The following is a 22148-nucleotide window of genomic DNA, read 5'->3' as shown; positions in this document are numbered from 1 at the left end:
AGTTTCATATATCCAATCATCTTTGATGGGTATATTACGAACTCGAAAAATGACTGCCTCCCAGCTTAGTTGCAAGAGTACTGCACCGGTACCACATAGGTTATCGGGTTGAGTCCTGTTCGGCTTAAATTTTTTCGGGGCCCTTCTGGTAAATTTGCGTATCTGGCTGTCTGATGGTTTTTCATGACTTTGAAGTCTTTCATCCGCAGCTCAAACAAATTCTGGTCCCTTGCGACTAGATGGGTAGTTCACACGAAGGGACTTAGTCCCCGGGACTAGTCACGTGGACTAGTCGCAGGGACTAGTCCCTTCGTGTGTGTCGACCTTTAAGGAACTGTTACAATGTGTGTGCGGTAATGACACTGGATTATTAAAGTAGTGCATTTATCTGATAACAGGTACAGTGAAAATGGCGTCAAAATTACTGCACCGGTGGAATTTCCTTTGGAAGAACTTGACATGCGTGAATACACTCAGCCTGATCAAGGCGAACATCGGGTGTACGATCTGATTGGCTGTGTCTGCCATCAGGGCAGTAAGTATTTTTTAAACGCTTTTTATTATAACTGGTTCATTGCAATTCCAAAGTTAACTGGCTTAACGGCCGTGGTAGATGAGTCAATTTTCCATGGCCGAAAAAGAGAGGCTATTAAATCGTCTTCTGGCCGTCCCTTCAAAAAAAAAAACAGCTACAACTAGCAACATTTCTTGTTTTTTGTTTTTTTATATATCTATCTATCACCTCATATCCAACAACCACTCGTGGAATAATTGTTTATTAACAGTGTTAAGAGGACGAAAAGTAAATGCCAGCGATAACAAAGAATTGCTTGATTAACTAATACAAAAAGGACGAAAAACTGATCCACTTGAAAAGCCACACTCAGGCAATATGCACAACACTAACTAATCGGCATGCTAACGATTCTTGATTCATTTCAGGTTACCTCATTGGACATTACATAGCATACACCAAGACAAATGGCGTCTGGTACCGATATCACGACGAACAAGTTACCAAGGTAACAAACGGACAACGTATTACGTACGAACAGCAAAGTAATCCTTATTGTAAACGAACACAACAGAAATGAAATGAAAAGTTAACTACAATCTATCCATTAGTTAAAATTAATTTTGCCAAATGATATTTTACTTTTTAGTTTTATAACTCAGTAGAGTGTTTCTCTGTCGTTTGCTCGTTACCTGTTTTCCGTGGATTGGGATCGGATAGTCACCATTGTTTCACCTTACTTGTGTACTGCCCATGAATACAGATTTTGGACCATATAAAGGTACTTGTATTTCAGCATCTGGATTTTCTGTTTTCCTCCTAGGAGAAGCCGAGCACCTTTTGCCATACTCATGCATATATACTGTTCTATCGTAGAAGATCAGGTTGGTCTTAATTCACTGAGAAAAAAAACATGCACAAAAAAGAAAACAACAACAACAAAAAACAAACGAACAAAAGAAAACGAAACAAAATGGAAAATGCCTAAGAGCTGGCACGTAATTAGTTTTGAATGAATTGTATTTCTACTACCAAAGTACACTCTTCTCTTTTGTTAAATTTAGGAAAATGTGGAAACTTGGGATTTCACTACCAATAACTCCATGAGAACCCTCTGTTGATAAAATCATAAAAAACGCGCTGAGTTGGTTACAGTCATAGACATCAAGCCCGAAAAGAATGATGTTTTTATGGAGAACAAAAATACAAAAACAAACAAACCAAACGACTGTGAGGTGGTGCAATTGGCTGTGTAAGGCACAAACTACGATCATTTTCGGTTTATAAATTGAAACTATACAAAAGAGTTATTTAAAATTGGTTTCCGAGAAAGAGAAGATTAAATTTCGTTGAAAATGGCGCCATTTGGACTCAAAAATCCAGTGTGGCGACATCTAGGTCACAGGCTCTGGCCGGTTGACCAGGCTCCGATAAGAACTGGCCCGAAATCAGTCAATAAACTAAAATTATTATTTTTATTTATTTATTTATTTATTTATTTATTTATTTATTTATTTATTTATTTATTTATTTATTTATTTATTCAAAGTCCCGTCGTGTTGTTGTATTGCAGTGTCACCGCTCAGCCCCTCTCTGGGTGAAACTCAAAGGTAATTAAAGCATTTTTCTATTTTATCACAGTACTTCGAGTGCAAATACACACCAAAACGAGTCCAGCTGATTAACACCTTATTACCACCCTTCAGAGCGCGCGTAACGAAAACATTCTTTTCTTCAGCGTAAAGTTTAATAACGCAGTTGGCTAATTTTTCTTGTCAGATTTAAGTTTTTCAAACAATAATAACCGCTTACTCTAAAAAAACACCAGTCGTGAAAGCGTGTGAGTATGTGTGATTATGAGTGACTCTTTTCCCTGTACTACAGCAAATGAAGTATCTGTTTTTTTCCAGAACTTCAGAGGACAAATGCACTTCATTAACGGAAGAATCAGAAAACGCCACCACAAATGAAAAAGATCTACCACGAAACCTGGTACAATCTTCCGCCAGCGATAAGGTGGGAGGCACTGCAATGCTTTTCTACTCTTTTATTCCAAAGCAAATCCCAACAGTGTTTCCTTCTAGGTTTTTTTTCTTGTGTCTGACAAGGTTTGTGTAAAGACGGAAACGTAAACAGGAGTTTTTGCAGGCCCTTGCTGGTGATAAACCAAACACTGTTAACAAATGACATGTAATGGCATTTATCATCTTCCATCTTCTTTATTTCGAAACTCGACTCTTGCTGCAGCCAACAGTGTCAACAACAACAAAAATAATAAAAGGCTTTATTGATTGGCATTCTCCACACTTCACCGCTTTGTGAAACAAACAAACAAACAAACAAACAAACAAGAGTTTTATTTTATCGTGCCATTATAAAATTGACCAATCAGAATGTCACAGAAATGTTGGTGCCATAAACTAGCCGCAATCGCTGTAAATAAACAGAAAGTAACAAAGATGGCAGACTGTACAAGATTTCATGGAAAATTTCAGAACGCTTGCCGTAATCCCTTTAAAAAGAAGACTTGACTGATCATTTCAAGAAAAGAAGACACGTGGTTAGTGTTGTTCAGACATATTTTTCAGTTTTTAATAGAGTACAAATAAAATGTAATGACGTCACGGACAAGCAGCCTACCTCGCGCGCCCAGCGGGAGGTGGAGAAATCGCAGGGACATTGAAACGCTCGTGGCTGGAGACCGAGAAAAATACCGAAGTATCCCGTTCAAGAAGAAAATTCTACAAAACACAAAATTTAGTCATCGTTAAAGCAGTCACTAAACGCCAAAACACGTGCGCTATTATTTCAGACAGCGCAGCTTTGGAATCTCGGTCGAGCTGCTTGCCTCCAATTAATTCATTGGTGTTTTCCGAGAAACCAGTACCCATCAAACCCCAACCAGGGTCCTCCTTACGATGAGTTTAGGCGAGTTCTGGCGACAGGACTACTATATTGTCAGACTAGAGGAGTTTTAGCTCCGGCATAGCAATACAGTAGCCTGTTGTATGTATCAACAAGGTAATAGTAGCAGTTCATCAAAGGTAATATGGTGGCAATTCCAAGTGGTTACTTCAAATTTCAAATTCCAAATAACAATATGATTAGTATCCAGTAGCATCTTACACAGCAGGATGAACAGGGTGAAATTAACCACTTGGAAGGGAAGTTGGAAGAACTCAAACGGGCGTCTGAGACTGACCAACGCGAGGTCGTTTGAAGGGAAGAGAACCCCAAATGCTGCGGCAAAGGTCAAGAAATCAGATGGTACAAGGATCGCAAACACCCAGAAACTACTGTCTGAATGACAACAATATTTTTCTAAACTCCTGAAAAACCAGTCAGAAAACGCCGGCATTTACCCATCCCCCGCAGAGGTTGACCTTCCTATCGACACCGGCAATATCACCAAGATTGAAACGGCAAAAGCGATCGAACAGATGAAAGCAGGAAAGGCTCCAGGATGTGACCCATAAATAACAGCGGAGGCCCTAAAGCACGGGCGTGAACCAGTTGTGGAAGTTAAGCTCTTCACCAAATATGCAATGCAGTATTTACCCTCAAAATCCCTCCATCGCAGTGGATTAGGAATATCATTTTACTACTCCCCAAGAAAGGGAGCCTCTATGAAATGACCAACTATAGGGGCATAACCCTAATGTCCATCGCCGCCAAGGTTTATAATAGAATGTTGCTGAACAGAATAAGACCCTTCGTTGATCCAACCCTCAGGCATAATCAAGCAGGCTTCCGTACAGGAAGAAGCTATACACAACAAGATCGGGGCGGATGATCAACAATTACCACTGTTTGTTACCTTCAACGACTTCAAGAAGGCTTTTGACTCTACTAGCCGCAATGCAATGTTCACGGTCCTGAGACATTATGGAATTCCGGAGCCATAAATAGAGGCGATAAAAACCTTATACATGAATTCCAAAAGTGCGGTATATGTCGACGGCCATCTATCCGTAGAATTCGAGGTCACTTCTGGAGTCCTTCAGTGAGATGTTTTGGCTCCGTTTTTGTTCATTATTATGATGGACTTCATAATGAAGCAATCTAAAGGAACACATGACTTTATTACAGCGCCTAAAAGATGTAGAATACCCAAGGAAAGTGATTAATGACCTAGAATTTGCTGACGATATCCCTCTTTTTGAGAATTCCCTCGAAGAGGCTCAAGTCCAGCTAAATAGGACACCTGCTGAGACCCAAAAGATTGGCCTAGTCATCAAGACAAAGAAAACAGAGTTCATGACCAGTACGAGCTGCAAGAAAAATCTGACCCTGAACAATGAAGATATCAAATTGGCCAACGACTTCACCTACCTTGGGTCAAAGATGACTTTCACCGAAAGCGACGTGAAACGGCGCCTTAGCCTCGCCTGGTCAGCATTCTGGAAGTTAAAGAGGCTGTGGCCATCCAAAATTACCCCTATAGAGCTTAAAATTAAACTGTTTCAGGCGACTCGTCTATCGATCGTGACGTGAAGGGTGGACATTCACCAAAACGCTTGAAGACAAACTCAACAGCTTCACCACCAGCTGCTATAGAATAAATAAACAATAGCCTCCATTTGGCGCAAAAATATGCTCAGATATTTGTCCGCGGACATTATCTGTTCCGAGAAGCGAACAGTTTTCCGAGAGCGAAGCTCGAGGAAATCTGTGAGCTTCGAGGAGCATATTTTTAAAGGCAAATGGAGGCTATTGTGGTTATTATCCTTCAAATATTTTTCGCAACATGTAGCAACGAGCTTGAGTATTTGAACATTTCGTTTAAGAACAGTTTACCGTCAAAAACGTTTAGAGCATATGTTTGTTTTCTGATACTGCTTTATCGACCAGCAGGTTTATCTCTCTTTCTGTCACAAAAGCAAACCGTTCCCCCATCTTGACATTAATTTTAATTGTAAACAAGACGCGCCTTGAAGTTTTTGAGATTGGGGAATATCACTTGGGGAATATCATTAGATATTCCCCAGTTTTAGCTGGGGTATATTCGGTCACGTGAGGTATTTAGACCAATCGCGCGCGAGCGAAAATATTTGATGGATTATAATCATGGGTATCAAGAGAATGGACTTCATCTCGAATGAAGAAGTCCTCAAGAGAGTGAAACCAGATCTGCTCATCCAGCTGATACAACAACGACAGCCCCACCTCTTAGGGCATATCCTCAGGAAACCAGAGAATGAATTGGTCAACAGGTACGCCCTTTTCCACCCCAAACATGGCAAACGTAAGCCCGGTCGCCCAAAGCTGATGTTTCATCAGTACATTGCCAGCATAATCAGCCAGGCATACCCACCAACGTCAGAGGAGATTCGAAGGATGGTACAAGACCGGAAGGCGTGGAGAAAGCTCGTGATCGACTGCAGTGCAGTTGGCTGGTGATGATGATGATGATGATGATGATGATGATGATGAGCATCTAACTGCCGTATATCCACTCCACTCTTTAAGGAAAGACAGTAAGAGTCATTTTAAAATATAAAACAATTGCTGTTTTACAAAGCGGTGAAGTGTGGAGAATGCCATTCTCCACACTGTGGAGGTGTGCCGGCCGGTGTGGTGTGGAGATGAGCCGGCCGGGCCGACGCATCGATACACCCACGACCGGAGACTGACCCTATACCCTTATGCGCTTCCCTGGACACTATTCGACGCACTTGTTCCATTGTTATATCTTGATTAATTTTAACCTATAGAAACTACATATTAGTTTTCTGCACAGCGTGTATGAAATCGCTCTACGTCGCGTTTCAACCGACTTCGAGTTGCTACTTATAGCAAATTAGCAGACTATTTCGGGTTTCAGTCATTCGTTTTTAAAACATTCTAAAAAAGTAGTGTGGACATTAATGAATTCTAATTCACATTCACCGCAACACTCATTGTTTGATTATTTGAAGTTGTGTCTTGCAGATTACAGTAAGGAAATGTAGAAGGAAATATAATGTCTATTTACAGCATGCTTTGCATTCCTAATCAGAGCCTCTTCATTTACTGAAGTTTTTTTCACCTTTTGTAGACCTGTAAAAATAAAAGGGAAAAACAAAGACAACAAAATACTCACCTAAACGTATCTAGACTGTAGCTCGTTTATAGCGAAAGACAGGATTGCAGCGTTACTCAGTGGTTAGAACATCCAATCGGTGGGCGGAACGTCCTAATGGTTTCGACTCCCATTGCGGTATCAGAATCTGTTTGTTGTCCTATGCTCTTTGTGGCGATATCTATAGTGTCATTGTAATGGCACAATATGAAGCATAGTGTAGTGAAGTTTAATAGTGTAGTGCGTGCGAATGTTCAGGTGATTCCATGTATATAAGTCACAGGGTAATCAGTTATGTGTATTCAGTCTTGTCAGAGCAACGTTCATCTGAAGATGTTTTGCGACAAATAAATTTAAAGTTTAACGTTACACCCTTTAAATCTAAAAAGGGACAGTTTTAAGAAGAGATATTTCCTGTATTCTTTAGAAGACGTTTGAGAAGATTAAAGAAGAACTGGCGCAACAACTAATCACAGCTAAACCTGCTGATCAACAAGGTAAGAGTAGAAGTTTGTCAAAGGTAAAGTGGTAGCGATTCCAAGTGCTTACTTCAAATGTCAATTTACAAATAACAATGTGATTAGTATCCAGTGGCATCTAGCTGCCTGAATACACTCCACCCTTAAAGGGTAAGATAATACGATATGCTTCATTTTTAAATATAAAACAGTTACTGATGAATTTCGTTCGAGAAACATATTTCATTGGGAAAGTAGGACGGGCGAACAGTTAACATAATCTCTGGTTTTCTTGATCTTTGCGAATGCCCCTTCACCTGCTCCTTGTCTGTTCCCAAAACCCTGTCCTGCATTACATGCTGGGAGAATGCATACCCGCCGGCGTAGCTCTTTAGGTCACTAAAAAATGCAAGCTCCCCCACCTTACCAAGGGGTGGTAATGCACAAGTTATACGTGTTATTTCCATGCTCAAGTGATACGTTTCATTTTGACGAAACGAGGAAAAGAAAACGATCTTAGTTTCGAAATTTATTTTTGACACTTCCAATTTCTGCATGTATTTCTGATGTAATATGACGTAATAATGTTGCCCCAGATTTTCCTAGTGGCACTGCTATATTTTTTCCAATCTCGTACCCAGAATCCTCAGGCTATTTGTCCAACGGTTGGTTGCCTGGAGAGACGCTGGGGTGCTGGAATTTTTTTCACCGCAAATATCCTGCGGTAAAAATACAAGTTTAAGCCTTAAGGCAGAGCCGTTAGCAACGGAAATGTTGCATTGTGTGTAGTATGACAAAAATAAGTTAAGTTCCACAAAACAAAACTTCCTGACAAACTAACTGATGGCCCTCACGTTCGGAAAAGCCATTGACTCTTTAACCTGGACCTTTTTGTTTGTTTTGGTTAAATTTAATTTCGGTCATTCATTCAATAATTGGATACAGGTTCTTTCGCCAAAAGTACAAGTTCTGTAGTGTACAATTAAACGGTTTTATTAAACAAAAATTTGACGAAATTTAAAATGCAAATGCCTATGAAAATGGAGAAATTTAACTATACTAGAAAAAGTGCAAATATTTAACAGATTTGCTATTTTAAATAGTTGTTCTTAGTCCTCCTAAAGGTTTAACGAAAGCTGTAAATTATGTTTATACAACTTCATGTGGACGTAAAATGACCAGCAGTCATATGTGACATTGATCCTGGTGTCTCCTCCTCGTGTAAGTCTGTTCTGAACTTTATACTGAGAACAGAATCTTGTCATAGATAAAATGTACATCCCCGTTATAGCATATCCTCCATAAAAGAACGCCTGCTTTATGGCGTTTGTTTAGTAAGCCTTTCAACTGCTCATAGACGGTAGAAACTTAGGGGAAACCACGCATTTTTAAGACATATTTAAGCTCCATTTTGGAAAGAAGTGCCATACATTGTTATGTAGTTTTGAGCATTTTAGAATTATTGTTGCTTAATTATCTCTGAAAAAAGCGTGATTACACCCTATTTTCTTTTTGGACCCCCCCCCCCCCCCCTCTCCTCCATAGTCAAACTGGGCAAAATGCCTCTGTATTAGGAGGCACCTTCCTTAAAAGAGGCAGAAAGTGTCCGGCAACCTTTCTATATTTTTACTTCAATTATTTTCTTTATTTAGATTGTAGAAGTTGCTCCATAAATGGCCGCCTCTCTTTGCGGAAACTTAAAAGGTAAATTTAATAGACTTTTATGAACCTGAACAAAACCAAAACAACTATTAACGCGGAAGAAAATTTCCCTCCTTATGAACAACAAAGCGAGCGTATAAATTCTTCTTAAAAATCGATTAAATTGAAAGCTTGAACATGGAGTTCAATCTTGGTTACAAATTAACTCGGTGTGGGCCGGAGTTTCCTGGCAGCTGGCCTCGACAGCACTGATAATTCGAGCTGACTGGAAAGGAGTCAAGGTCGGCAAATTTTCTTTAAGGCCCGTTGTGGTGTTACTCGATCTTATGATGATGATAATGATCGTGATAGAGTAAGGATGGTGATGGTGATGCTTATTATGATAAATATAATTACAATGAAAACAGCTTAATTATCCTCTCCCCGTGAGACGCTTTTCAAGGATAACGAAACAAACAACATTTAGGGATGTAGGAATGGTACAGTGATGACAGCACTCTTTCTTGAAAGTGAGGCCATCTTACACCAATGCCTGATTCGTTTTGCCTGACTGACCCGGGTCAGGAAACCGGTGGTCAACTGGTCAAAGAACACTGAAGGCAAGATTAGGCTAACGTTTTCGTTTGTCGGACGAAATTAGTCCCCCAAATCTCAGGCATGGACTGTTACTTCGTATAATAAACCCTCCCGGGCAAGCTTGCAAAATACACCCCTTTTAAAATGTCCTCTTGACGAATGTGTGCACCAAAAAAAAACATATGATGAAACATTGCCAACCCGTTTGAAGTCATTTCCTCACGCAAACTTCCACTTAAAACATATCCCTGCGACGTTTCGCCATATTGTATAACATAGAGAGACTTCTAACCAGGCCTCTGCTCGGTTCAGTGTTACGAGTTACGCGTCACAACTGAACTAAGCTTCAATTTCGAAGAAAACATATCGCATATCATATGAATCCTCGGAGCCATGTAAGAATCTTGCTATATTGAACGAGAGTCATGCTGTTATAATACACTTACAGCTCAGTTTTTTCGGGAGCAGCATAAAATAACTCGACTTTCTTATATATCTGGTTATTTCTTTGTATTTGAATCACGCGCTCATTTGTTATTTCTTGTGGTAAATGCTAAATGCAATTTGATTATCTTCTACGGAGGTGTTTGAAAGGCACTTGTATTACGTCGTTACGGAAGGTGGCACAACTTCTTACGCATTGGTGCTTTCTATGGCCTCGAGTAGTGGCCCATGGTGTTTGTGTCGACAGGTTTTCTTTAAAATGAAGCCTTGCTGGAGAAGTGTTTATGCGGTCTCTCAACGGAGAAATTTAGCCTGAAAGCAGTGAAAAACAGCCATAAAGCCAATAGAAAAATCATACAAGTGTTTAACTGAACATTTCGTGAAGAATACAGACAGAAGACAGCCGGTTTCACAGAGATCAAATCAATCAAGATTCTCTAGAAAACAAAACTGTTTCTCCCGGAACCAGTTACACTCTTTTGGTTAGCTCTCACTTCACATAAGGATTCCTCTTACTACTCAAATTCACCAGTTGATGTCTTTTTTTGTACTTTTATTTTACAGAAGTAAATTAAAGACAAAGTCGAAAAGACCCCAGAGAAAAAAAGGTAAAGTCGCGCTTCTACCTAACAGTCCCATACAGCCGGAGGTTAACCCAGTTTCCATTTTTTTGTTTGTTATTTTTTAAATTTGCCATAGCTTTAGGCAACTAACAGTATTGCTACTCTTCCGGCCCTGGATGGGAAGCTAGTCCATCACGTCATAGGTAGCAAAGTTTCTTGTCAAGAAAGCAGCGCTAGTCACTACATCACTGCACCTCCAAAAAAAAGTTATATTTAAACTGGGAAGTACAAATTGTTGCCTTGTGCAATACTCAATGGTATGGGGGTACGTCCTTTTAAAAATTCGAGGTACTTAAGTGACACAGAGTGCATTTTTAGTCAGTAAGAGAGGGTGTTAATGTTTCGGGACAATGTGGAATGTGTCAGCGCAGAACCCGGCCGTTAATACCACCAATGACTGGTCACGAGGCTGTGAGCCGCCTGCCACAGCTCCCCACCGCTAAGAGTGTTCGTGAGGGACGCCGGTAGTGGTGGGGAGCGATAGCGGGAGGCTCTCTTCACAAGCTAGTATTCGGTCACATGGTCACAAGGCGGGCTTCCACTGAATACCATAATACACGAAAGGAAATAAAATTTATTAACAGGTTCCTTTACGACCCAAATGTACAGAAAGTGAAGAGCCGAAAGATTCCAAATCCAATGAAAGCTGTGCTGTTACGAGCCGCGCGTTTGAGGACAGGACAGTGAACAAATGTAGCTGTAAACGATGCGAATATTTCAAGTTGCTGGAGAAACAGGTACCAGGCTGCAAAAGCTTACCACCGAATAGTTTGTGGCGTTAACGTATGACACAGGCACACAGGTGCAAGATGTGTTTAACTACAAACGCCAGTGGTTGTGAGCCACTGCATGAAAAGGTCATGAGAAACGTATACGTATTCTCAGCCCTTCACGCAAACAGTTACTGTGGTACGTGTATACAGGGAATTCTCTCTGAGGCGAACACCCTCAGTCATAGCTCTAGTCGTACGCCTTAGAGAGGCGTCCTTCATACAGTGGTGTCCACTTAGCTGAGAGAATCGACTTCCAGTGATCTGTCTGTAATAAGAAATGTCGGGACACTTTAGAGGTGCTAGTGAGTAAACGTAGAGGATTGATCCTCAGATCTCCATGGCTGTGGCATGGGTGAAAAGACCGGTCTTTCAGGTTTGCTAAGTAACAAAACACAAGAGTAGCTTTATATGCCTTCGAATTGTAGTTGAGTGCGCTCATTATTACAAGTTAGGAGTCAAGTCAAGTTAGTCAAGAAATTAGTTTATGGCGAAGCACTGTCTATAAGATGGTTAATTTTTAATATCCTGTGATTCGTGTATAAGAGCTCGATACACGTTGCATGGTTTTGACAAAACCAATTTACTATCAAATAACAATTCAACTACCTCGCAGATAAAAAGCGCCAAGTATTGCACTTGCGAAGAACATGCTTTCAACGATGTTATAGAGACAGTTTGGAGTGACAAGGTAGACTCTTCCACGGCGCAGTCATCTGAAACGGGACCAAAAGATACCTCTGTACAAGTGACTATCTCTGAACTCCAGCTTCACCACAGGTACAGGTAAAATTTTTACCTCAGTCTTTGACCGAACGTTTTCTGTATGGTTTCTTTTAGTGTTCGTTAGGTTATCTTATGAAATTAGCTGTTTGTTTGCTTTTGGGATTCATTTCTTAAAATTAGAAGTTCTCAAATTCAGCATTCGTAAGTTTCACTGAAAATCCCGGGTCCGGTTGTTCGAAAGTCGATTAACGCTTATCCATGATTAAAAGTTAACCGGCGTTTTTATCTCGCTCCTCAATAATGCTTTTGAAAGCTAATTTCAAGCTAGTGGTAAAAAAGAGTCTACGTCAAATCTTCTGGAAGAATCTTTAGTGATTTGTAATTAACCTTGAGTCAAGGTTCACGTTAAGCCGCCGTAAACCCACGTTAACAGACCTATTCACATATTGGATGTATTTGATGACATTAATGACAAATTTTGTGTGTTTGAGTCATTGTACTCACATGATTAGACTGAACAGTGGCGCAGATCTATTCGTCATCGCAATTAACTCTGGAAGAAATTCATTCGCGAACGTACCGACGCAAATCAGTTCCCTGAATACAACTGAAGCATGTACCTCACTTTGGCACAAAGCTGTTAAAGAATACTCTCTGAGAAAAACAGAAGCGGAGAACCCACGTGAGTTTTGGGACACATACAGGCCTTTTCTTCACTCCAAAAAAACAACAACAACAAGGCAGGCCAATGACATTGCACTAAAAGAAAATGAACTTGTTATAACTGATAAGAAACGGAGAGCGAATAAAATCACTTCGTGTATAAGCTTATGGTGTCTCTGACATATGTGAACATGGCTATAGAGAGAACTTCGCTGATCATCCCAGCATAAAGGGTTTTCACCAGAACAGTAGAAGTCGGGGTATGCAATGCTTTTTAGTTTTCAACACGTTAACAGAGTGCAAATCGAAACATTACTCTTAGACATTAATACACACAAATCCAGTGGACATGATTCCACCTCGATTCTGATGTTGATCCAGCTGCTCTCGAAAGTCTTTTAGTACACCACGTGCAGGCTGAACATATCTGAGTTTATCTGGTACCGTGAAAATGGAATGATAGTTAATGAGACAAAGCATCAGGCAATGGTGTTAGGCGATTTCTTTTCCCGTTAAAAATTGTAAAAACATAAATAATTAGTTTATAGCCCTCTCCAGTGTTACGTACATAGCAGAGAACGAGGATTATCTTTCGACCTGCTAGATGAACAACTGAAAGACTATTTAACTATAAAGTCGGAAAATGTTCCACTTATTGGCAAAAGACAAATAAACTACAACAACTGACCTAAAATGGCTGGAAAATTCAAACTATTAGACCGCTTTCGATCAGAACTGTTCCGTAACTGCTGGTAAAATTCGGCCGTTTTGTTCGCAAGGCGTTAAATCTCAGAACCGTCAATTTATTATTTATCTCGGATTCCTGATATTCCCCCGCGTCAAACTGCAGATAAATAAACCCATCTTTATTGCCGAAAGTCGAGTTCAACCGTAAATAAATCAGTTGTGCTTACCTTTAAGATTTAGGCCTGGCCAACGTATGGCATGTCGAAAGATGGCACGTAACATTGAAAATAGCTGTAATATTCTCATAAGATTTCATCAATTAGTTTCCAAGAACACTCTTCGAAAACTTTATAGGCTGGTCTTCATAGTACCTTCAAAGCGGAGCTCAGCGAGCGCGCGGAGTTGGAGCACCATGGGTAAGAAAATATGGTAGCCCATCGATGCGAGAAATTTTGGTTTTGGTTATGACGTCACTGTTCGTACTAAGTACGCAGCACCAGAGGGCAATCACGAATGGCACACTCCAGGCAGTGTGAAGCCTGTGCTGCCGCCCGCGTTTGTTTGGCGGAAAGTTACACGGCCAACTGCGTTTTAGAAAAATCAAAACAGAAAAAATTTTGAAGACAGCAAAATACAAAGTCAAATTATGTATTCGGTGAATATGTTGACAAACGTGGAAAGAAGACCAAAAGAGAAAGAATTCAATAATTTAAAACTATGAACAACACGTGATTTTCTAGCTTGTTACTTCTATCTATTTAACGTCCTTACGCTTAATTAATTATTTGTGGTCAACTTAGTTTAATCGGGGAGGCCGAATCACGCATAAGTTTTCTAGTTTCTTTTCGGTCTCCTCGCCACCTTTTTCGGTGTAACTTAATTTAAACTATTTTATTGTGGCATTTTTATAATTTCTTTGTGTGGCAAAATAATTCAAATAAGAGAAAGCAGGCGACGAATAAGCGAAGTTCCGCTTGAAAAAGAGCGACTGAGAACACGAGCAAACAGGCGAAATATCAGTGATTATCGCGATCCTGGGGATCTTCCCATTACGCTGAGACGACGTCAATATAAAGTCGTATTGCCGTCTCAAAATGACGGTTTCCGATTGGCTCAAAGACTGTCACGTAAGCATGGAAGCACGGCACTTAAATGGGTTCGGCGCGCACATATCAAAATTTTACTTCTGTGAATGAACATGCGACGTTGGATGGTGTTGTTTATTTCTTTTCATTTGAGTTTACAAAGCTTCTGACTCTGTTCAAGGACCACTTATAATATTTTTTTTGTGGTGAACATGTACCATGATACAGCGGATACAACTTTTTTTCTTGAAGGTAAGCGAAAATTCGATGAAGAGAAATTTACTTAATAGACTTTCTTGAGTGTGAAAGCGGCCACGATAAATAACAATGAGCTTAAATTCCAATAAATTATGGCAAAAGGATCTGTTTCTTTTCTGATGTCTCTTATCTTTAGAAAAAATTGCTCCAAGAGCTCTGCTGCGTTCTCTTTCATGGATCAGGTCTGTTAATTTGATCTTCTTGTCGTAGCGCCGAACGGCAGACTCGGTAATTTTTACAGTATTCTTCACCGCGTGGTCTCTTTCAAATTTCTAAATCTCTACGGCATCTAAGCTAGGATAACAACGCTCTGTTTTCGTTTTTTGGCACTAGTATGGTTGCTCTTTTTATTCTTGCTTCTGGTTGTGAGGTTTATTCATCACTGTTTTCACGTTGTTGTTTTTGTCTCGGGGGTAACAAATTTTCAATAAAATTTGCTGGTAAAATGTTCAAACCTACTCAATGGTAGGTGCTTTATGGACTCTAACTTTTTGCATTTTCTTTGTTTTGACATAAAAATTAAAGCCAAAAATTCAAATAACCCGCCTCGAGAAAAATTTCGCGCACGGCTACAGTTTAACTGAAGTAAGGATTTCTCTTTTAATCAGCGCACGATTTGTACTTTATCCGTTTACTCTCTCCAACAAAATGTCAGTATCGCGATAAAAAACTAAATTCGATTTTGAATATATTTTCTCCCAACTAGCCGTCAATATAAAGTCGTATTGCCGTCTCAAAATCGAATTTAGTTTATACGAGCAACGGGAGAAACAGCAAGATAGAGCACGAGGAAAGAGACGAAATTATACGGAAGAGCAGCGGGAGAAAGGGCAAGAGAGAGCACGAGAAAAGAGGCGAACTTATGGCAACCAACAGCTGGAAAAACAAATCGACAGAGCACGAGAAAATTACTCTTTAATAGACGGCACATTATAAACAGATTTGTAAAGAATACCAGCCGTAAAGACAGAGTATTTTGCCGTTTAAATCGTCTCTGTGCACCTGCGGAAGTGGACTACTTTTTTTGTATTTGGTGTGACGCCACAAATTCATGCTCGCCGGTGCGTGTATTGATTATGCAGCGGTCGATCAGTTGTAATCCAGTGAACAAAACTCGATGCAAATATCACTTTGAGCATGAAGAAAACTATCGTAACTCGATAAATACCTGATCCTGTCCTAAATATTGACCTACAATGTACATAATGTTTAAATTATAGTTTTTGGGTCCCAGCTCCACTTGGAATGTCAGTTCTATTGAAACGGATTTTGTTTTTCGGTTTGAGTTTAAGAGGATACCTTGCTCCCCTGTGTAACAGTTAACATTGTTATTGTCATTGTTGGTGAGCAGTGTGCTGCATATGCACTTAAAATATATGCAAGTATTCCAGAAAGGATGAGGAATTTGTATGGTTAAGACTTACATAACTGAATGCTATTAAAAAAGAAATTGTGGATGCCGTTGGCCGAAGTGGTTAAAATAAGGGGATATTCCTCGATTGGGCAGGTGTGCCTGCATGTACGGGCTTGAGGAAAGTCACAAATGTTTTGTATCCGTAACTCACATACCAAGCCAAGCGTGGTTCTAGTAGCTATCTCTCTCGCATTTTACTGTAGGTGTTAACGTTATTTTCACTGTTAACACTGTGTTTTACTCAACATTAATATCCTATCAGAACTGAGAAGAGCATTCTTCAAGAGGCGGAAACACTAGCCAGGAGGCTTAAATGCGCTATAGAAAATGAAAATATCAGGTTAGTTTACCTGTAATTATTAGATGACACTAAGCAGCATAAATTATGTCCACAGAATATTTTGACTGCAAATGCCCTTAAGCTCGCGCGCGGACTGATGATGTGAGCTTGGGTAACAGGGTGCGTCAGCTGACGCAAGCTCATGAAAAGCAGCGAACAAGTCAACCATACAGCTCAAATTGAAGCCCTAGACTAGAAACAGAAGAGAGCCCTATCTGTAATAGTTCTATAAACTGAAATATTTGCTATTGGTGTCTTCAAAGATAACCGAGGTTGTAAATTTCATCCAATTTATTCGCACATACACACTGCCCACCCTCGTGCTCTTAAGTTTGCGGATGACCAAATAGCGATCTTGGCGAATGCAAACTTTAATAATAATAATAATAATAATAATAATAATATTAACAAATTTACAACCATCTCCTATTATATTTACAATGATTAAAAATTAGAAACTAACGCAATATGTACAAGTGACTTTCGGCTGCATTTTCTCGCCTTACCTTCGGTGAAATTTCCTAAAAGCTACCGAGTTTTCATATAATTTGCTCTAGTTAGGGCTCATTTTGACGCCAATTTATAAGACAAAACAAAATTGCAAAAAGCAAAGAATTTGCCTTTGTAACCTACCTTTTCTAGTTATTGAAAGATTTTCCAGGTGAGGTTCTGTCCACTGTTAAAATTTCAGAAGAATTCACCAAAGAACCCCAGTAAACTCAAGACTTAATACACACTGACAAACGCCTGTGTTTGAGGAGTGTTAACGCAAGGTTTAAATACATTATTTTATTAGGGAGGGTTCGAGAACACAGGTTTGTTCTTAATTATTACATTTTGGAGGATTTCATTGAATTGGTAGAAAGAAAACCGGGTTTCGATGTGTAACATAGCGCATTGTGTAATACTGTGTTGGAATAAGTAGCTGTCATTAATGTCGGTTACACTTCAATGAGTGACTTGATTTCCTTTGTGCCAGGGGCGCCGTGACATTGTTAAAACGCGGTGCAGACCCTAATCTCCTGGTCAGCGGACTTAGTGCTCTTCACATAGCTGTGGGACTCGATTCTCCTCTCAATCTCCACTTCACTCGCCTCCTACTAGACTACGGTGGTAATCCTGATATCCCATCTGATGGCGGCCTGACACCCATTCACGTGGCCGCCATGTGGAACCGTGTTAACTGTCTCAAACTTTTGATTCACCGAGGAGGAAACCCCTATCAGGAGGACATGGACGGCTTGAATGCATTCAAGCTAGCGGAGACTTTTGAAGTAGACACCTGCGCCGATACATCAGAATTCCTTGCAAAGCTTGATGATCGAATTTCTAAACAGCTCAATGAAGCTTCTTTCAGTTCAGTTTCGCTGAATTCTAACATCTCATTAAGAGGAAGTCCCTACCCCCATTCTCCTTGTATTGGCTGTAGCTTCCCAACAAATGGACTGGGAAAGAGAGCGTCAGTGAGAACAATTACTCGAAAATTGTCGCGTAATCTTCGGAGAGCTTCGGGCCACTTTCGTCGTGGTATTGGACGAATTCGTAGCTTGCTTAGCAGTTCCTCTGACAGTGACAGATGAAGGATTGCAACCCCAGGAACTTATTTTTTTAAAATTTGACAAAGCAGTTTTCAATATTATCAGTGGTATATTATTTTAACATAAAATTGTAATAGTTAATGAATATTTATTTTTATTGTATCGAGATTCTACTTGTAAATAAAATTTCCCATTGGATTATCTTAGTTCATCTGTAGTTTAAATGGTCAAAGGTCTTTCAATTACTAAATTCATGGAGCTCTAGGGATTTTTAAGGAAGTGGAATAAAACTGAATTTAGCGACCCCCTTTCACTTCTTCGAGCTATCTCATATCTCTAATAATGCAGCAGTCTATTCTCACTGCATACATAACTATCCCGTGGCACGGAGAAGAATAAACTACTTTGAATTCATTCGTGTAAGGGCCTGCGCGCTGGAGGTGTTATGAATGGCGACCCTCACTTTAAATATCTCAGTTTTATTGCCTTTTCGACAAGTTCAACGGAGTTCGGTGCGGGTGACGTGAAAGTTTCATATTGAGCCTCAACCGGCTGGATAGCCATATTTGCAATGTTTTTTGGCCTGGGGAGCTAGATATACAAATATTTTTTTTTAGTTTTGCCTGGAGATCCGGTTATGCAATGTTTTCATCAGTTTGGCCTGGAGAGCCAGTTGTGTAATGTTTTCTTGAGTTTGGCCTGGAGAGCCTATGGCAATAGTCGGGTTTATGTTGTCACTGAGTTAGGGTCTATTTAACAATTATTCCACGAGCGCGCGTTGGATATGAGATGATAGATAGCCAACGAGGCGCGTAGCGCCGAGTTGGCTATAATCATCTCATATCCAACAAGCGCAAGTGGAATAATTGTTTTATTAAAAACAACCGAGAAATATTGCTAGATCTTACTGATTTCGCTGTGCAAGAACGACCAGAAGGCAATTTAATGGTCGCCATTTCTCGGCCATGGTATAATTGCTCATATACCATGGCCGCTAAGCCAATCAAATCCCTCGAATTGCATTATACAATGATGCAGTTTTTAATAATTCTTATTATCCCATTTCTTAAAGAAGTTGGAGGACAAAATAAAACTGAACAAGTGAAAGCTGTTCGGTCTTGCGCTAATGCCCTTTCCACCCTTAGAAGGCATTTGAACAGACCAACAGAGCTCTTTGACCGCTTTGAAGATATGGAGCTCCTCGAAACCTTGGTGTGTTTGTCCAGAACTCAAGCCCACGAAAGGCTGAGGAATATGCGATAGTCCTTGACGAGGTGAAGGCCCGACAAACTTCCCTCGATTCTGTGCAGCTTCAACGCCTTATGCTTGGACTTGCGGAAGACACTTTGAGAGCTATAATGGCCAAAGAGGCGGCTTCAATTAAAAGGAATGCCCAAGGCTTCTCCCTCAGCATATCCCATCAGACGCCCTATGCGTCGGTCATCTCCGTATTCTGTCCAATGCTACAATTGCCGTGGCTGGGGCCATATTGCGCGTAATTGTAAGTCTGAGCGCCGTGGCACCCGCGGACATGGACGCCAGTGATTTCTTTCGTGTTTCGCCAATTTACTCTTCAGTCAGTTGAAGATGCGTTATCAATTTTCCGTTTTTGTTGTTGTTTAGTTTTGTTTCCTTTTTTTGGGATGGGCCTTATCCCATCTCTTTGTTGACCTTGGGGAGCCTCCTCAGTGTCTCAATTCCGGACCTGGGGCCTGTTTCTCGAAAGTCCCGGTAACTTACCGGGCCCGATAAGTGATTTTGGTGATAAATGTTTCTTCGCAGAAGTCTTATTTTGCTAGCTTTGAATACTAAATTTTAAAATCTTGTAACTGTATGACTGACATTGACTAAGTACCATGTCTATAATCACTGTGTAATCGGCGAAAAAACATTTAAAAATATACTTATCGGGCCCGATAAGTTACCGGGTCTTTCGAGAAACGGGCCCCTGGTTCGGAGCCTGGGGTCAACAGAGGGTAGGGATCCCTTGTAGGTTAATTTTTCTTTTTATTGGGCATTTGGTCCAATTTATCTTGGTTTCTTTTTGTGTTTTAGGCCAATTCTGCTCCTTTCGCTACAAGGTTGCGTTTTGCCCAAGACCATAAATTCGTTGGAGATATCCCTTTGCAGTCCATCACACGGGGAGCCCCTCCTTTTGTTGGCCCCTTGCCTCCTCCAGATCTGGTGGTCTCTAATCCGGGTCTGGCTAGAAATCTCGCTCATTTCCGCTTCTACGACCCAGCTTACTTCAGAGCTGGAAATATTCATTCAAAACTCCCCTATGTGGAAGAATCTTCTCAGAAATTCACCGTGTTCTGAAGTGACCGTTTGGAATTATTAGAGATGGAGTTCGTATCGACCATTTCTTCAAACCTTTCAAAGAAAATTTTAAACGACAGTTTTATGACTCAAGTTTTCCTCCTTCAGTAAACATTAAGAATTCTCCTAGCTGTGTCAAGTTCTACGAGTTTATTTGCGACACTGTTATACAGTGGGTAACCACGGGTGTTATAACATTTTGGGACCTGTGGAAAGCGTAGTTACCCCGCATTTGGTTTTACCGCTTACAGTTGAGCCCACGAAACCCCGATTATGTCACGACGAGCGATTTCTGAATTTATGGATAAGTGGCTTTCCTTTCAAACTCGACCATCTCTATGATTTGCCCAGATATGTCCTTCCTCACCACTTCCAAACCGCCTTTGATGATAAGAATGGCTATCAACATGTGCTGTTTCATCTTTCATCTCAAACATATTTTGGTTTTGAGTGGCAAAGCTTCTATTTTACTTTTCGTACTCTTCCGTTCGGGTAGAAGGCCAGCACCTTCATTTATCATAAGCTGGGTCTTGCAGTTTCAGGCGTCGTAAGGTTATCGAGGCGGGCTACTTTACCCGTGTTGATAAACCGCAGTCGACTCCATCTACTTTGGTTCGTTTTTTGGGCTTCATATGCAATTCTGTACATCAGGCCTTTCTTATCCCTTCCGATAAGAGGGTCAATTTTGCGTCTTTGAGAGAAAGAATCCTTTCTTCTCCTTTTGTTACCCTAAGACACTTCAGCGTTTTTTGGGAAAAGCTGTTTCCTTCAGTCTTGCCATTCCAGTGTGTAAATTATATGTTCGTGAGGTTTTCAAGGCTATATCCAGTCTCTCTGGATCCTCTCGACTATCTATGAAAGTAGAAACTGGCCTTCGAGCAGAGATTGAGTACTGGTGGTTCCTTGACAACTGGAAAGATTGCCTTAAGTGGAGAACTGAGCACCACGCCGCCGTACCTCTTTACTGTGATCCTCTCTTCACTCGACTTATTAGCTACTTAATAGTCATCCGAAGGTAATTTGATAATTTTCGAAGCCGTGTCGACGACCGCTGAATGCCCTGATGTCAGGCAGGCTGGCTGAAAAAAGTAGGTGAGTTATATATCATGTTATGCAAGAAAACAACCCACATAAATGTTGAGCTCCCGTTGTTGAGCTGCAAATGCAGAGATTTCGGCATTTGTCGATGTCTTTTGATTGAAAACTTTTTGTAAAATGAGTAAAAGAATACTTATCCTTTGGAAGTAAAACATTATATGCATCTTAGCATCACAGCGCTTGTTTCTGATGTAGATAACAGGCATTCTAGAATCATCAATAAAGATGGCCGCCCCGAAAACTAACCCGAAAATATCGGGAGGCAACTCGGGACAATTTCGGGTTTTTTGAGAAACACTTTTCGGGACCCGAGAAAAACACCCGAGAAGCGCCCCGAAATGTTTTCGGGCCCGAGAAGTTCTCGGGAGTTTTGAGAAACGCACGCCAGGTTCCTCCAGGTTCCCGAGCCAACGCGTTGTTAAATGAACGTTAAATCCCGGCTTTGTCCCGGGGATCGGGGGGCCGGGATTTCAATTGACTGATGCATAAAGCTATCGATCTTAGTAAACATCGCGCAGAATGCCTGGACATCATTAATTATTCATAACCGGTGAAGCGGCAAATTTGAATGCGTGCGTGCCGTGAAATGGCCTGAATAAGAGAAGAAAGGGCCCAAATTAGCCCACTAGGGTTGATAAAACTTACTTTTCGGATTTCCTGGAGTTAGAACTTTGACTTTCACGCGCGGCTTTTTGAAGACGAAGGTTGTATCTTCAATTAAAGCCGAAAAGTAAGTGGATATAGAAGTTGTAAGGATTCGCTTTTTGCGTTTAAAAATGGACAAAAATAGGCCATTTTTTGTATGGGGGCCGTTTTCAGAAGCGATTTTCTGACAATCCAAACGGCCTTTCAAATTTTCACGCACGGCAAATGAAAGATGGGTCTTTTCTGAAACAAAACCCGTTTCAACTT

At 40.5% G+C, this 22148-nt stretch overlaps 1 protein-coding gene across 7 annotated transcripts in view; it reads left to right on the top strand.

The window, feature by feature from the left end:
* The window catches only part of LOC146469279 (ubiquitin carboxyl-terminal hydrolase 15-like), a 75916-nt gene extending 57886 nt beyond the window's left edge, over positions 1-18030 (top strand). For 4 of the 7 annotated variants that reach the window (XM_085123529.1, XM_085123526.1, XM_085123525.1 and 1 more), the window contains 12 exons: positions 399-535; positions 943-1022; positions 1338-1398; positions 2088-2124; positions 2425-2530; positions 7003-7072; positions 8686-8737; positions 10280-10323; positions 10948-11075; positions 11725-11894; positions 16204-16281; positions 17261-18030. In XM_085123529.1, the coding sequence (XP_084979655.1) occupies positions 399-535; positions 943-1022; positions 1338-1398; positions 2088-2124; positions 2425-2530; positions 7003-7072; positions 8686-8737; positions 10280-10323; positions 10948-11075; positions 11725-11894; positions 16204-16281; positions 17261-17861 (1564 nt within the window). In that variant the 3' untranslated portion in view covers positions 17862-18030. Of the gene's footprint in view, positions 1-398; positions 536-942; positions 1023-1337; positions 1399-2087; positions 2125-2424; positions 2531-7002; positions 7073-8685; positions 8738-10279; positions 10324-10922; positions 11076-11724; positions 11895-16203; positions 16282-17260 lie in introns of those variants that run through there. The other 3 variants (XM_085123527.1, XM_085123528.1, XM_085123532.1) reach the window with 3 other exon arrangements.
* Positions 18031-22148: the final 4118 nt, after the last annotated feature.

The sequence above is a fragment of the Pavona decussata genome, unplaced genomic scaffold, assembly GCF_977016875.1.
Source record: "Pavona decussata unplaced genomic scaffold, jaPavDecu1.1 SCAFFOLD_125, whole genome shotgun sequence".
NCBI classification, from domain to species: domain Eukaryota; kingdom Metazoa; phylum Cnidaria; class Anthozoa; order Scleractinia; family Agariciidae; genus Pavona; species Pavona decussata.
Note: the sequence above shows the minus strand (reverse complement) of the source record. Positions and strands in the feature narration are given on the sequence as shown.